At 48.0% G+C, this 15320-nt stretch overlaps 2 protein-coding genes across 6 annotated transcripts in view; one reads left to right on the top strand and one right to left on the bottom strand.

Annotated features, from left to right (window-relative positions):
- The first annotated feature begins 91 nt into the window (after positions 1-91).
- On the top strand, positions 92-14482 carry COG1 (component of oligomeric golgi complex 1). Of its 3 annotated transcripts, XM_017535609.2 has the most exons (15): positions 92-449; positions 1819-2063; positions 2203-2384; positions 2525-2695; positions 5208-5364; positions 6227-6437; positions 6764-7555; positions 8343-8489; positions 8981-9142; positions 11202-11329; positions 11812-11920; positions 12355-12464; positions 12544-12619; positions 13065-13099; positions 13674-13797. In XM_017535609.2, exons 1-14 carry the CDS (start codon positions 135-137, stop codon positions 13077-13079), a joined length of 2820 nt encoding a protein of 939 aa, XP_017391098.1. In that variant the 5' UTR covers positions 92-134; the 3' UTR covers positions 13080-13099; positions 13674-13797. The 3 variants fall into 3 exon arrangements, with proteins under 3 accessions (XP_017391098.1, XP_017391097.1, XP_017391096.1); XM_017535608.2 differs by having other exon boundaries at positions 13065-14482; XM_017535607.2 differs by lacking the exon at positions 13065-13099 and having other exon boundaries at positions 93-449; positions 13674-13867.
- Positions 12715-15320, bottom strand: part of FAM104A (family with sequence similarity 104 member A) — a 23556-nt gene continuing 20950 nt past the window's right edge. Inside the window, exon 3 of one of the 3 annotated variants that reach the window (XM_017535614.2) lies at positions 12715-15107. In XM_017535614.2, the coding sequence (XP_017391103.1) occupies positions 14874-15107 (234 nt within the window). In that variant the 3' untranslated portion in view covers positions 12715-14873. The remainder of the gene's footprint in view (positions 15108-15320) is intronic. The other 2 variants (XM_037740994.1, XM_017535615.2) reach the window with 2 other exon arrangements.

A 15320-nucleotide genomic window follows, 5' to 3' on the forward strand; every position in this document is an offset into this window, starting at 1 on the left:
CGCCCCCTCGCCCGCCCCTCGGGAAACAAACATGGCCCCCAGCGGGGCGGAAGCGCTTTCGCCCCGAACCAAAATGGCGGCTGGGCGGGACTAAGAAGGGCGGAAGTGGCTTGCGGGAGGCTGACCAGTGCACCATGGCGGCCGCGGCAGCCTCTTCCGCGCTAAAGCGGCTGGATCTGCGCGACCCCGCGGCTCTTTTCGAGACGCATGGAGCGGAGGAGATCCGCGGGTTGGAGCGCCAGGTGCGAGCCGAGATCGAGCACAAGAAGGAGGAGCTGCGGCAGATGGTGGGCGAGCGGTACCGCGACCTGATCGAGGCAGCTGACACCATCGGCCAGATGCGCCGCTGCGCCGTGGGGCTGGTGGACGCCGTGAAGGCCACGGACCAGTACTGCGCCCGCCTCCGCCAGGCCGGCTCGGCCGTGCCCCGCCCACCGCGGGCTCCGCAGGTCAGTCTCCGTACCCCCACCCTGCGGCCCCGCAGGCGGGTCCCGGAGCCCCTGGCCTTGCAGGTCACCTCCCGTCCCCCGCCCCCGCGCCGGTCAGTCCCGGACCCCGCGAATCCTTACCTTCCTTAGCCAGGAGCCTGCCGCCTCTAACCCTTTGGGCTCCCCTCAGGGGACGACGCCAACCTCCCTTGCACAGACGCGGCTGCTGGTCTGTTGTGGAAATGCCATTCAACGGTTTCTTCAGGAGCTTTCCCCGACTTCCGGGCCTTGATTCCCTCACCTTACTGGGCTCCTTTCAATTTTAGCGGAAAACGCCAGGGGTCTCTGTCTAGACCGTTTAACGCTCCCCTATATAAAACATTTCCTGACATTGCTTTTCTCAGATTTCTTCCCTATGTTGACGCCTGCCCTCCAAATCATTTATTCCTCATCCTAACCTTCCCCAATCCCAAAGAGCAATTCCACCCTTTGGGAGTTGCTGAGGGTAGTACCAGCCGTCAAGCCCTTACCTGAATGTATGCATGTATGTATGTATGTGACAGGCTCTCCCAAACTGCTGGGATTCAGGGATGAGACGCCAAACCCGGCCAAGCCCTTACCTTTTTAATTTTTTTTTTTTTTTTTTTTTTTTTTTTTTTGGCTCTGTCACCAGGCTGGAGTACAATGACCCGATCTCGGCTCACTGCAACCTCCACCTCTCCAATTCAAGCGATTTTTCTGCCTCAGCCTCAGGAGTAGCTGGGACTACAGGCATATGCCACCATGCCCAGCTAATTGTTTTGTTTTTTCTAGTATAGACGGGGTTTCACCATGTTGGCCAGGATGGTCTGTCTCCTGACCTTGTGATCCACGGGCCTAGGTCTTCAAAGGCGTGAGCCACGGCGCCGGCCACCCTTACCTTTTAATAGCTGAGCACTTTCATTTGAAGAACTAAGGCTTTTATCATTCAGGTTATCCTTATCCTGTGTTCTTCCCCCAAAACGCTATTGATTAGACACGATCAGGAAGGATGGAAGGTAAACAAACACATCCTCATATTGGAGCTGCAGCTTGCATTCCTAAAGATTTTTTTTTTTCCCATGGAAGCATGAAGAGGATCACTGATAAGCAGATAGTGAGATGAAAGTTTGCCTCTCCATAGGGCTGAGCAAAAGTGCACGTGTGTGCAGGAAAAACCATGGGATCTTACAACACTCCTGACGCCAGCAACTCTTCTACATTGGACTTTGATGCCTTGCTGAGTTGCACTGAATCCAGCTTCATAAAAGCTTTGAATCCTTCAGTACCCCCAGATTTCTTTCCAAGCCTGTAGAACACTGAGACTGCTTTTGTTTGTTCTTCTGATTTAGTTCTGTGCCTTCCCCTGCAGCCACAGCAGCCGTCTCAGGAGAAGTTCTACAGCATGGCTGCCCAGATCAAGCTCCTCTTAGAAATTCCCGAGAAGATCTGGAGCTCGATGGAAGCCTCTGAGTATCTCCATGCCACACAGCTCTACCTGCTCTGCTGCCACCTTCATAGCCTGCTCCAGCTGGATTCTTCTAGTTCCCGATACAGTCCTGTCCTCTCCCGGTTTCCTATACTCATCCGGCAGGTGGCAGCTGCCAGCCACTTCCGGTAAGTGGTGTTAAGACCTCTGGTGGTGGCCAAGCTTCATGCTACAGGTGTATGGAGTTTGTCTTCTTTCCTAATGTACCAAACCTCTTTACCCAAGATGTGAAAAATGCCCCGGTGACCTTTGTCATCATTTTTCTAGGTCAACTATTCTGCATGAAAGCAAGATGTTGCTCAAATGCCAAGCTGTGTCTGACCAAGCTGTGGCCGAGGCCCTATGCTCTATAATGCTCTTAGAAGAGAGTTCTCCTCGCCAAGCCCTCACAGACTTCCTGCTGGCCAGAAAGGCAACTATTCAGAAACTTCTCAACCAGCCACACCATGGTGGGTATGTCTTCTGACCAACATTTGGTCCTTAAACATGGGATGGAGAAGGGTGAGCTGCGGGAGACTGAAGCCTCCGGAGTATCCTCTTTCAGTTTGGGAAAGGTAATTGTTTCAAAGAGGGTGGTTTCTTCTTCTAGGTGCTGGTATCAAGGCTCAGATCTGCTCATTAGTGGAGCTGCTGGCCACCACTGTGAAACAAGCTCATGCCCTTTTCTACACTTTGCCAGAAGGACTGCTGCCAGATCCAGCCTTGCCATGTGGCTTGCTCTTCTCTACCCTGGAAACCATCACAGGCCAGCATCCTACTGGTGAGCTCTTAGCCAAACTTTTTTATTCTGGCTCATTCAACTGATAACTTGCTCAGCATCTGCTGTGCGCCAGCTACCGTGCTAAGCTTTGGGGATGGAGCAGTGAACTGGACAGGCAGAGACCCTTTCTTCATGAGGCCGCAGCTGAGTGGTAGAAGCACGTACCAGACTCACAAGCATGTGAATGTCTATTTAGTGTCAATGTTGGTCATTGCTAGAAAGGCTCAGTACAAGTTGCCTTGGGAATATTGAATGGAGGGAATTCACCAAGGTCAGAGAAGGCTTCCCTGGAGAAGCCTTTAACCTGAAAGCTGAAGGTTGAGTGGGAGTCAGTCAGGTGAAGAAGGAAGGAAGAGGCTTCCAGGCAAAGGGAAGAGGCTGTGCAAAGATCGTGAGGCAAGGAGAAACTGTAAGACAGCCAGTGAGGCTGAGAGGTTTTGGGTGAAAGGGAGAGTCACTTGAACAGAGACTGGAGGTGAGGCCAGGGGCCAGATCATGCCCAGCTTTGTGAGCCAGGCTAGGGAGTTGAGACTTTATCCAGAGAACAATGGAAGCCTCCTGGGACCTTCCAGGCTTGGTGTGGACCTTCTGTTATATGTGCCCATGCATCCTATACTTTTATTTGGTAGCTTTTATCCCATCTGCAATGAAATACATGCATTTGGCTTTTAGGTGGCAGTAGATCCCCTTGGGGCTAGAAGGGATGCCGAGAGCTCACTTAGGAGGCTGTTGCCGTGATCCAGGTGTCAGCCACTGGAGGCTTGGTTAGGAAGGAGTAGGGTTGAAGCTAATTCCATGGCTTGGACATCTGTGTAGGAGGAGAGGATTTGTTGACAGATTGTGAGAAGGCAGGTGACCAAGTTAAGTAGAAAAAGAGCTGTTTTGAAGGGGCTGATGATGGGCTCACTTTGAAATGGCCCAGTGCTGTGCCCCACATCTGTAATCCCAGCACTTTGGAAGCCGAGGCAGTCCAGGAGTTTGAGACCAGCCTGGGCAGCATAGTGAGACCCCATCTCTACAGAATATAAAAAATTTGCTGGGTGTGGTGGCATGCCTCTGTGGTCCCAGCTACTTGGGAGGCTGAGACAGAAGGATCGTTTCAGCCAGGGAGGTTGAGGCTGAAGTGAGCAGTGATTGTGCCACTGCATTCCTGCCTGGGTGACAGCGAGACCCTGTCTCAAAAAGAAAAAAAAAAAAAAAGGAAAAAGAAACTGTTGCATTGGCAATGCCTGAGGCCTTGGAATGAGACTGTGAAGCGGGCAGGTGCCTGAGGGCCCAGAATAGAAGGCTGGGAGGTCTGGTTGGAGACACACTGTTGTGCATCTGCATGTGGCTGTTATTTGAAGCTGTGGGGATGGATAACATCATCAGAAAGAAGAGATGACAGAGGACTTTGCCTTATGGAACTCCAGAAATCCAAGGTCAAATGGAGGTGTCAGCAAAATTGACTAAGGAGATACAGCCAAAGGTAGAAAGGAAACGGAAGAATGCGGCCATTGCCAGAGAGAAGCGCTTAATGTCGCCTCATCTTGGCTGACTTTATCTTTCAACTCCAGCTCCTTACGCTTCGCTTTCCCTCTAGGTGCTTACATTTAGCACCTCATCCCTCTCAGGAAAGGTGGGTAGTGGCTAACTTGTCAAAGCAGTACAGGGGTACTTGGGAGGGCCCTGGGTTTCAAACTCCAGAGGGTGCGTTATGCTCAGAACACGGTGAATGGGGCCTCCCAGAGTTGCACAGTGCAGGCCTGTCCCCTTCTTGACAGGCCACCTCTGAAGAGCTATGAATGACTCAGTATCAGGATGAGTGGTCATCGGTTCTTTCCTTCCATCAAGGGAGGTAGGAGGATTGGGAGGAAAGGGAAGCCATTACCTTTTACTGTTGTGACAACTTAAGTTCTGCTTTTAGAATGCTCGGACTGCACAGCACTCATTTCTTATTTCTACTCTTTTGATCCCCATTTTTTTCCTCCTGATCTTTGCCATTCTTCACAACCGACAGAATGACCAGCTGTGTAGGCGGCTGCCACACTCCCTGATGGGACCTCACATGTGTCCCTACTTTCTTTTTCCTTGTATTTCAGATGTCCAGTTTGAGACCTTCCAAAGGAAAACTATCTGAGTTTTGGAAATTCCTTCTAAGCCCATGTTTTATATATTTATTTTTTTGGAGACAGGGTCTTGCCTTGTTGCCCAGGCTGGAGTGTAATGGCATGATCGTGGGTCACTGCAGCCTCGACCTTCTGGGCTCAAGTGATCCTCCTACTTCAGCCTCACAAGTAACTGCAACTACAGGTGTGCACCATGACACCCAGCTCATTTTGTTTCTTTTTTGTAGAGATGAGCTTTCACTTTGTTGCCCAGGCTGCTCTTGAATTCTTGGGCTCAAGCAACCCACCTGCCTCAGCCTCCCAAAGTGCTAGGATTACAGGCGTGAGCCACTGCGTCCTGCCTGACTCCCTGTTTTAGTTTCAAAGGGTGGCCTAGACTGCTTCTCACTTGGCCTTCTCTCTAGGAAAAGGGACTGGTGTCCTGCAGGAAGGGATGGAACTCTGCAGCTGGTTTAAACACCTGCCAGCATCCGTCATCGAGTTCCAGCCAACACTCCGAACCCTTGCATATCCCATCAGCCAGGAATACCTGAAGGACACGCTGCAGAAATGGATCCACATGTAAGTAGCCAGAAAATGCTTCCCCGCGGCTAGCAGAAACCACCCGTGCAGCCTTGCATGGAGCCAGACAAGGGTCAGCGAGGCATGTGCAGAAAGCCTGCTGTCCTGGATGGCCTGCTGCCCATCAGCCACTCACTCTGTGACCCATTGCCACCTTTGAGGTCATTCATCATCCACCGTGGGGGAACCAAGAAGGAATTTGTCTTGTAAAAGGTGTGGGAGTTTTAAATTCTCTTTATGTGAGAATGTGAGAGCTCTGCAACTCCTGTTTTTACTTAAGGCATTGTTTTTGGGTTTTTGTTTTTTGAGACAGAGTTGTGCTCTTGTTGCCTAGGCTGGAGTATAATGGCGCGATTTCAGCTCACCACAACCTCCGCTTTCCGGGTTCAAGTGATTCTCCTGCCTCCGCCTCCCAAGTAGCTGGGATTACAGGCATGCACCACCATACCCGGCTAATTTTTCTATTTTTAGTAGAAATGGGGTTTCTCCATGTTGGTCAGGCTGGTCTCTAACTTCCGACCTCAGGTGATTCACCTGCCTCGGCCTGCCAAAGTGTGAGATTCCAGCTGTGAGCCACCGTGCCTGGCCAACTCATTGGTTTTTGAAGCCATTCCATAGGGCTCTAAACTTCCTTATATCCACAGGGAAGCAAGGGTAGGCCTGGTGAGAGGGCAACAGGCTGCATGCCCCAATCCAGCCAAAACGCTCTGTGTTGCCACAGATCTGCCAACACTCTGAGACACATAAATTTATCTAATGGAACTCAGAAAAGAGATTTTCAAATGGGATTCTGATGTTTTTCTTAATAAAGATGTGAATACCATGCATCTAATGGAGCCCAAAGGAAATGATTCTGTTGCAGGTGTCATGAAGACATTAAAAATGGGATCACCAACCTGCTCATGTACGTGAAGAGCATGAAGGGTCTCGCAGGGATCCGGGACGCCATGTGGGAGTTACTTACCAATGAGTCCACCAATCACAGCTGGGATGTGATATGTCGGCGGCTTCTGGAAAAGCCGCTCTTGTTCTGGGAAGAGATGATGCAGCAACTGTTCCTTGACCGATTACAGGTGAGGTGGAAAGTCACATGGTCTGCCTGTTTCATGGCCAGTCCTGGTGGTATTGTGACTGTCTTGGGAGACTTCTGTCACTTCCCAAGGATACTCTTTTCCTGCTTAGTAACAGATCCAGAGTCTAGAGCTGAAAGAGGCACGGGGCCTCTGTCACTTGGTCGGGAATGTGCCCATGTTCATCGTAATGGCTTTATTCTCTGCCAACACCATGCCATCTTTCTGAAGATGGTGAACATTCCGAATGCTAGGATAAATACCATTTGGTACTCAGTTCTGAAACTTCAGGGAACTGTGATTAGAACTCTTCTCTCATTCTCTTTTAGACTCTGACAAAAGAAGGCTTTGACTCCATCTCCAGTAGCTCCAAGGAGCTCCTGGTTTCAGCTTTGCAGGAACTGGAAAGCAGCCCCAGCAGCTCCTCTTCAAACAAACACATCCACTTTGAGCACAACATGTCGCTCTTCCTCTGGTCTGAGAGTCCTAATGACCTGCCTTCCGATGCTGCCTGGGTTACCGTGGCAAACCGAGCTCAGTTTGCCAGTAGCGGCCTCTCCATGAAAGCACAAGCCATTAGCCCGTGTGTACAGAGCTTCTGCTCTGCCCTGGATTCTAAGCTGAAGGTTAAACTAGATGACATCCTGGCTTACCTCCCCTCCGATGACTCATCACTGCCCAAGGATGTTTCTCCCACACAGGCCAAGAGCTCTGCCTTTGACAGATATTCGGATGCTGGGGCGGTGCAGGAGATGCTGCGGACCCAGTCTGTGGCCTGCATCAAGCACATCGTGGACTGCATCCGGGCAGAGCTGCAAAGCATCGAAGAAGGTGTGCAAGGGCGACAGGATGTCCTCAGCAGTGTCAAGCTGCACTCCATTCTTTTCATGGCCAGACTCTGCCAGTCCCTGGGAGAGCTGTGCCCCCATCTGAAGCAGTGCATCCTGGGAAAATCAGAGAGCTCAGAGAAACCAGCAAGGGAGTTTAGGGCTCTGAGAAAACAGGGAAAGGTGAAAACTCAGGAGATCATTCCTACACAGGCCAAGTGGCAGGAGGTTAAAGAAATACTCCTCCAGCAGAGCGTGATGGGCTACCGGGTCTGGAGCACTGCAGTTGTGAAAGTAAGTGATGTCACTTCTTCTTATCCCCATCTTGTCTCACCTCTGTCATGTTCCAGTCTTGCCAGCCTCAGTCAGTTCCTTCAGTAGTAAAGGAGAAACAATTCTTATTTCAAGAATTCTTATCTCTGCCAGAAAGTTCAGTAAAACTTTTAAATTCATTTTTAGCCTAGATTCTGTAGACAGAGAAGCTGCATTTTTTCCTCGCATCAGATGAGAATTTTTTCTGCCTGGATTTCCTCTCTTTAAACTAAACGCCATATTCCAAGTAGTTTCCATTTGTATCTTAAGACGTGGTATTTGGGCCAGGCATGGTGGCTCATGCCTATAATCCTAGCACTTTGGGAGGCCGAGATGGGTGGGTTGCAGGAACCCAGGAATTCAAGACCAGCCTGGACAACATGATGAAACCCCTCTCTACAAAAAATACAGAAATTATTCGGGTGTGATGGTGCACACCTGTAGTCCCAGTTACTTGGGAAGCTAAGGCAGGAGCACTGCCTGAGCCCAGGAGGTCGAGGCTGCAGTGAGCCGTGATTGCACCACTGCAGTCACCCTGGGGAAGAGCAAGACCCTGTCTCAAAAAAAGAAGTGGTAGTTGACATTTATAGGGTAGTTAGGAACTAAGTTCCCATGGCTAATGTCATCGATAATTAGCCAAAAGAGGAGTGACACCATCACTGCACATAGCGCTTCAGCAGCTTGAGCTGTTCTCAGGATTACACACATCATTTTCAAGAAACTACGAGGATCTGAATGGCTTGTATGGATATTTGCCTTTTATTACCAGGTTTTGATCCATGGATTCACCCAGTCATTACTTCTAGATGATGCTGGTTCAGTCCTGGCCACAGCCACCAGCTGGGAAGAGCTAGAAATTCAGGAGGAGGCAGAGTCTGGCAGCAGCGTCACATCCAAGATCCGACTCCCTGCACAGGTGAGTAGGTACCATCCTAGCAGGGACCATGGGCTGAAAAGGAATAAACTGCTCCGTGGAAAAGAAAAAGGATTTTGGAAAATCATTCAACATACAACTTCCGAGGAATAGCTGAAAGTAACATCTGTAACTTTCTACTATGGGGGCATAGTGGATGTAGGGCTAAGGAAATGGCAGACTGTTCAAGAAGTCAGTTAACGATTCTTTCCTTTTGTAGCACAGGCTCTGTGCTAATTAGAGAACCACTTACTTACAGTGAAATAAGCAGCATAAAACACAGGCATCTCTGCCAGGCCAGCCTCAAACTGTGTAACGGCAGATTGCACTTCAGTAGGGGCCTCGTGTCTGCCGAACAGTCTGCCTGTAAGAAGCCTTGCTGAGAGAGGTTGAAGTCCTGGCACATAGTCCCTGTAAGATTAAGTGGATTCACTTTCACTGGGTGTCATTTAATTGGTGCAAGTTGGCAACATGACATTTCTTTGTTCTTTTAGCCGTCCTGGTATGTACAGTCCTTCCTGTTTAGTTTATGCCAGGAAATGAATCGGGTTGGAGGCCATGCCTTGCCAAAGGTGACAGTACAGGAGATGCTGAAAAGCTGTATGGTTCAAGTAGTAGCTGCCTATGAGAAACTTGCCGAAGAAAAACAGATTAAGGTAGGTATCTGAATGTTTGCCCATTAAAAACACAAATTTAGGCCAGGCACAGTGGCTCATGCCTATAATCCCAGCACTTTGGGAGGCCGAGGCGGGTGGATCATGAGGTCAAGAGATGGAGACCATCCTGGTCAACAAGGTGAAACCCCGTCTCTACTAAAAATACAAAAAATTAGCTGGGCATGGTGGCATGCGCCTGTAATCTCAGCTGCTCGGGAGGCTGAGGCAGAAGAATTGCTTGAACCCAGGAGGCGGAGGTTGTAGTGAGCTGAGATCGCGCCATTGCACTCCAGCCTGGGTAAAGAGCGAAACTCAGTCTTAAAAAAAAAAAAAAAAATACACACAAATTAAAGAAAAAAAAAACCAACCTCAGCTTTGTCTTGGGTTTGGGCAATTCATATCAAGAACTCAAACTGTTAAGGATCACCAGCCCTGGCATCTGGTGCCATAAAAAAGCTCTATCTTAGGAGTGGCAACCAGTGCTGTGAGTTTACTTATACCTATTCTCAAGGGTCAAGCAGATCTTCACTAAGAACGCAGCTCAGCACAGATGGAAAGACCAAGACCCAGCATAGTGGCTCACACCAGTGGTCCAGCACTTTGGGAGGCTGAGGCCGGAGGATGGCTTCAGCCTGGGAGTTCAAGGCTGCAGCGAGCTCTGATCCCACCACTGCACTCTAGCCTGGGTGACAGAGCAAGACCCTGTGTCTTAAAAAAACAAATCAAAAAATCAAAAAACAAAAGGATCAGAGCTTCAAAATAAAAGATCTGGCTTCCAGCCTCAGTGCTGCCACTTACTCACTGGGGGCTCCAGGCAAATCATTCACCTCTGTTTCCTCAGGACCAAATGAAATCCTGTAGATCAGCTGCTCAGCGGTGTCCTCACTTGTAAAAGGCACACAGCCCCCTATGCCAGCCACAGCACACTTACCTTAGGGGTGACTATGGGGAGTTAGAACGGTCGCCTGCCACACAGCATGTGACACACACAGGTGCTCGCTTACGGGGAGTTCTTGTCTCCAACCCTTCACACCACTTTCACCGTCTAGGAAGCAATTCTGCCCTTGGTATGTAATCCCATTTCATTAGTTACTTTTTTTTTTTTTTTGGAGAGTCTCAACTCTTATCCAGACTAGAGTGCAGGGGTGCCATCTTGGCTCACTGCAACCTCAGCCTCCCAGGCTCAGGATATTCTCCCACCTCAGCCTCTCAAGTAGCTGGGACTACAAGGCCTGTGCCAGCGTACCTAATTTTGTATTTTTTTGTAGAGACAGGTTTTGCCATTTTGCCCAGGCTGGTCTCAAACTCCAGGGTTCAAGCAATCTGCTCATTTTGGCCTCCCAAGGTGCTGGAACTACGGGCAGGAGATACTGCACCTGGCCAGTAACATTTTTTAAAAAGGAACATGGTCGGCCAGGGCAGTAGCTCACGCCTGTAATCCCAGCACTTTGGGAGGCCGAGGCGGGTGGACCACGAGGTCAGGAGTTTGAGACCAGCCCGACCAGTATGGTGAAACCCTATCTCTACTAAAAATACAAAAATTAGCTGGGCGTGGCGGTGCACATCTGTAGTCCCAGCTACTTGAGGCAGTAGCATTGAGACAGAAGAACTGCTTGAACCTGGGAGTCAGAGGTTGCAGTGAGCCGAGATTGTGCAACAGCAAATCAGCCAGGGTGACTGAGCGAAACTAATCAAAAAAAAAAAAAAAAAAAAGGAACAATTTCTGATTTTGGAAAGAATTCAGTTAAGTCTTCTCTAATGAGCTTCCTCAAAATACTTTATGCAAGGAGCCTTTTTTTTCCCATTAGAACAACAAGTTACAGCATCTGAGGTCTTTTTAAGGGCTAGGTCTCTTCCCTGCTGTTAGGTTTTTAATTTTAAGACCAAGTTTCTAACATAACTTGCTTTGTTGTTGTGAGATTAAACTGGCCATATGAGTATTAAAACCATCTGCTTCTGAAATAGCAAGCTGAAACTCAACCAAAACATGAAACTATTTATTACACTCACGTAACAAGTCCTCTCTCTTCATGGGTGTGGACCGGGAATTCATCTGCAGAAAGACGGTACATTTCCAGTCACCCAGAACCGGGCGCTGCAGCTGCTTTATGACCTGCGTTACCTCAACATTGTTCTGACAGCCAAGACTGACGAGGTGAAGAGTGGCCGGAGCAAGCCAGACTCCAGGTGTGTATCCTCTACTGAGCTATGTCAAGGCAATCTCTTCCAAAAGCAAATAGTCCCTTTGCTGGGAAGCCACCAGAGTCAGCCTCTTACTGCACATTCATTGTTTGTTTTGAACAGTAAGTGCTCATATTACCAGCAAGTTAAATAATAGTCACTTGCTGGAGAAATGCCATGGCCAAGTGAATTAGGTGGATTCTCATTTCTCCCTCTTCTGAGTCAGCCTAGCAGCTGCTAAGTATCATTTGAGCCCTGAGTGCCCTTTTTATAGACAGAACATGGGGAAGGAGTGGACTTCACTTAGACGTCCTATCAGGTTGAAACTCTTGAGGGTGACTTCAACACAATCATCAGTGACAAGTGTACTAAACCAGCAACCAAGCAGAATAAAATCAAATTTCAGGATTTCTATAGCATTAGGATATCATAAGACTGTTTTTGATCCTAAACAATGTGGACGATAATGATCCTAATCCTTTTCTCAGAATTGAGAAAGTGACAGACCACCTGGAAGCCCTCATTGATCCATTTGACTTGGATGTTTTCACGCCGCACCTCAACAGCAACCTTCATCACTTGGTGCAGCGAACTTCTGTGAGTCAAGGCAAAACCACGCTCAGCGTGAACCAAGTACCACAGGTTCAAATGACAAAATTAACCTCCTCCAGCACTTAATACTCCGGGATGCAGCATTAGGAGGGGAATAAGACACAAATAGCCGAGTGTAGTTATAAGGGCTGAAAGAGGATTAGATAAAATCGCACACACCGAAGCAACCAAGATTTGACCCCTTTAGTTGTAAATAAGGATTATTAAAGTTTTATCCAGTTAGAAAGAGGAATAAAAACTCCCTGACTCTCAGATTCTGACCTGTGGGCAGTGATAAAAAGTAATTGTGAAGCATTAACATCATACCCCAAAATGATGGTTAGAAATGCAGTAGTGATGGGTGACTAACAGAAGTGCCTTTCTCTTACCCGAACAATGAAACCTCTGCATTTTCTTGAGCTCCACTTCTTGTCTGCCAGGTTCTGTTTGGATTGGTGACTGGTACAGAGAATCAGCTCACCCCCCGGAGCAATACATTCAACTCCCAAGAACCCCATAACATACTGCCACTGGCCTCCAGTCAGATCAGGTAAAGGCTGCTAAGAGGCTGCTGCTGGGCCCCGGAGCTGCCTGTTTGTGCTATTCAATTCTTTCCTCTTGTTTTGGAGGTTTGGACTTCTCCCACTGAGCATGACAAGCACTCGAAAGCCTAAATCAACCAGAAACATCGAAACAAAAGCCCAGGTTGGTGCTAAGAGCAAGAGGCTCATCCGCTGATAGGGTCCTCACCTCCCACCGAGCCACCCAATCAGCTCCCTTTTAAATAACTCATAAAGAACTGAATGACAAAATACACTAATGCTGCTTTTAATGGCGGCGCAATATAGAAGTACAAGGTTTTACTAGCTTGAGCTAATAGGTGTAAAAGATGCCCACTGACACTACCAAGTAGCCTCTTAATAGAAAATGTAGAAAATATACAGGACAAGGTGGAGATTATCTCTTGAATTTAGTAGGGTGAAAGAGTTAACTGCCAGCCCAGCACTATGATTGTACTTGTTTGGAAAAAAATTGTTTTGTTCTGGTGATGATGGTTTTATCTTCCCTTTTAGTTGGGTGGGAAATAACAGAAAATTTGTTTCCCCGAAAGTTTTACATTTTCTTGTTAATACATGTTTCGTTTCAGTAGGATGCCATCTGTTAAGCCCGCAGAAGTCCTCCTGGGTATTTCTGGATTGTGCTGTGTGCACGTGTGTTTGAAAGCTCAAATAGCTTGTCTCCTTACAGCATTGTGTGCTTTATTGTTAGACACAGTATTAGCAGTGTGTCCTTTCCATATTCCCTACTACCGAACCCATCAAGATCTGAAATCCTTGTCAAGTATCTGGCTTTAAAAGTTGGGAGATGGTAGTTTAAAAAAAAAAAGCTCCTGCAAAAACCATCCAGTCCGTAAGCATGGTCTGTGCTGCAGCCTCCTCCAGAACACTGTTTCCACCACAGTGACGGGCTTTCAGTTCTGCCAACGTCTGGGAAACAGGCCGTGGAAAGAGGTGTCTGTGTCTACCCTTTTCCCAGGATAGTCCTCTTTTCCAAATTCTAGTTCTGTCACAAAAGCTCATGCTGTTCCCTGTGTCCTCTTCAAATCCTGACAGACAGCAAAGTCCTCTGACTAGAGCCATCGTGCTTCTCAGCTCCGCTTGTGTGTGCCGTGTGGACTCCGAGTGGCGCTGCGCAGAGGGCGAGTGGGCAGGAGGGCTCAGGTCAACTCTAAGGCACTTTTCTCTACATCCAATGGCAGGCTGTCTCCCCGGCATGCTCCACAGCTGGTGACCCGACACTTCCTGGCTCCTTGTTCAGACAGCTCATCAGTGAAGAAGACAACTCGTCTGCACCTTCATTATTCAAGCTTGGCTGGCTCTCTAGTATGACTAAGTAACACGGCAACACATCTGTCTCTCCCTAAATAAATACTACTGCTTCATTTCTTCTAAAGGTGCCTCTGCTCATTTGATTCTAAGCCACAACATTTCCAGTTTCACTGATGGAATGTGGCCCCCTAATTACTGTTAGGCGTTACTTTAAGCATCAAGTTAATCCTTGTCCAATCATTTCACACTTCTTGCTTTAGACATCAGTTCAGGTAGCTTACATTTTACCAGCGTTAAACAACACCTTAATTATTGATACTACAAGGTAGAACTATCAATGAGGTCACGTAAGCTGCTGACTGAACAAATTTGTAGGACGAAAAGTCATTACATATTTCTTCACTTGGAGAACTGCTGTGTTTCCTACTAAAGTCTGAGGTACAGACTCTGGAGGAATAGTGACACAGAAGTTATCTGGGTATACAAGAATCTAAAAGACATTCTCCCTGGAAATACAAATATATAACAAAGAGTAGAGACTTAGGGAGGGTGCTTCACTGACACAGTCTGAATTGGATCTGATTGTTCTGTTACACAGGAGAGAGCACTTTCAACAGAACATCTACATACTGAGAGGTAGTATGGCAGTTAATTTCAGTGCAAGACTGAATCAAGCTTCCTATATTTTGGAAAAAAACTATGTTTTTTCATGGAAACTAGATACTCTTTACTAGTTTATTGAATAAAAAAAATTGAAGGTCCCGCATTTTTAAAAGGCCCTTTACATAAAGTAGAGTTTCTAATTGACAGATTTGGAAATCAGTCAGAATGGGACATACTATGGATTCAACACACAGAATGAGTTTTCCTCATACCACTACCTTGACATGGATTTTATACCCTCCCTCAAAAGAATCCTATAAAAAATTGCTTCAAAGCCCCTTTGAAATTGCAATAGTGCAGCAAAACCACAAGTAAACAATTGCCTGTTAACCTGTTATTTCAAATATAGACTGAAAAGCCAACAGGCATTTTTCGTGTGCAATTTTTCTTTTAAAACAAGTTGTAAGTTGAAATACCAAATCTGCACAGCGCTGTCCCTTCACAGAAGGCAAGAAACTGCCGGCGCATCATGTCAGAGGCCGCCCGCGGTGCTGTAGGCTGTGGAAGTGGGCCTCCCTCAGGGTCTGGTTGATGTGGAAGTAGGGGCCGTGGCACAGCGCGGACTGCTCAGACACAGGCTGAGGGGTGTTAGGGCTGGATCCAGCGATGGTGTGGCTTACGCTGCCTTCCGGCCCGCTGGCCCTGTCTGGGCTGTTGATGCTGCTGCTGCTGCTGCTCCCACCACTGTCACTGCCTGAAGACTGGAAGGAGAAAAAGAAACAAGGCCACAATCAGGCTGTTTTGTTTAAGAGGTTTACTGTGGTTTCATGTACAGCGCTCTATTAAGTGTACCTTTCCAATTCAGCTTGAGGATGAAGACAGATACTGGGCTTTGGAATTTACAAGTATGCTCTCCTAGGACGTTTCATCCTCTCCTCACAGCTGCCCTGTCAGGTTGAGCAGGATTTACTGTC

Source organism: Cebus imitator, unplaced genomic scaffold (assembly GCF_001604975.1).
Source record: "Cebus imitator isolate Cc_AM_T3 unplaced genomic scaffold, Cebus_imitator-1.0 Scaffold93, whole genome shotgun sequence".
Taxonomy (NCBI): Eukaryota; Metazoa; Chordata; class Mammalia; order Primates; family Cebidae; genus Cebus; species Cebus imitator.

Coding starts and splice junctions, on each gene's coding strand:
- COG1 (XM_017535607.2), top strand. CDS start 135: ATGGCGGCCGCGGCAGCCTCTTCCGCGCTAAAGCGGCTGGATCTGCGC. Junction 2,385..2,524: donor TCTCAACCAGCCACACCATG/GTGGGTATGTCT, acceptor TTCTTCTTCTAG/GTGCTGGTATCAAGGCTCAG. Junction 11,921..12,354: donor ACTTGGTGCAGCGAACTTCT/GTGAGTCAAGGC, acceptor CTTGTCTGCCAG/GTTCTGTTTGGATTGGTGAC.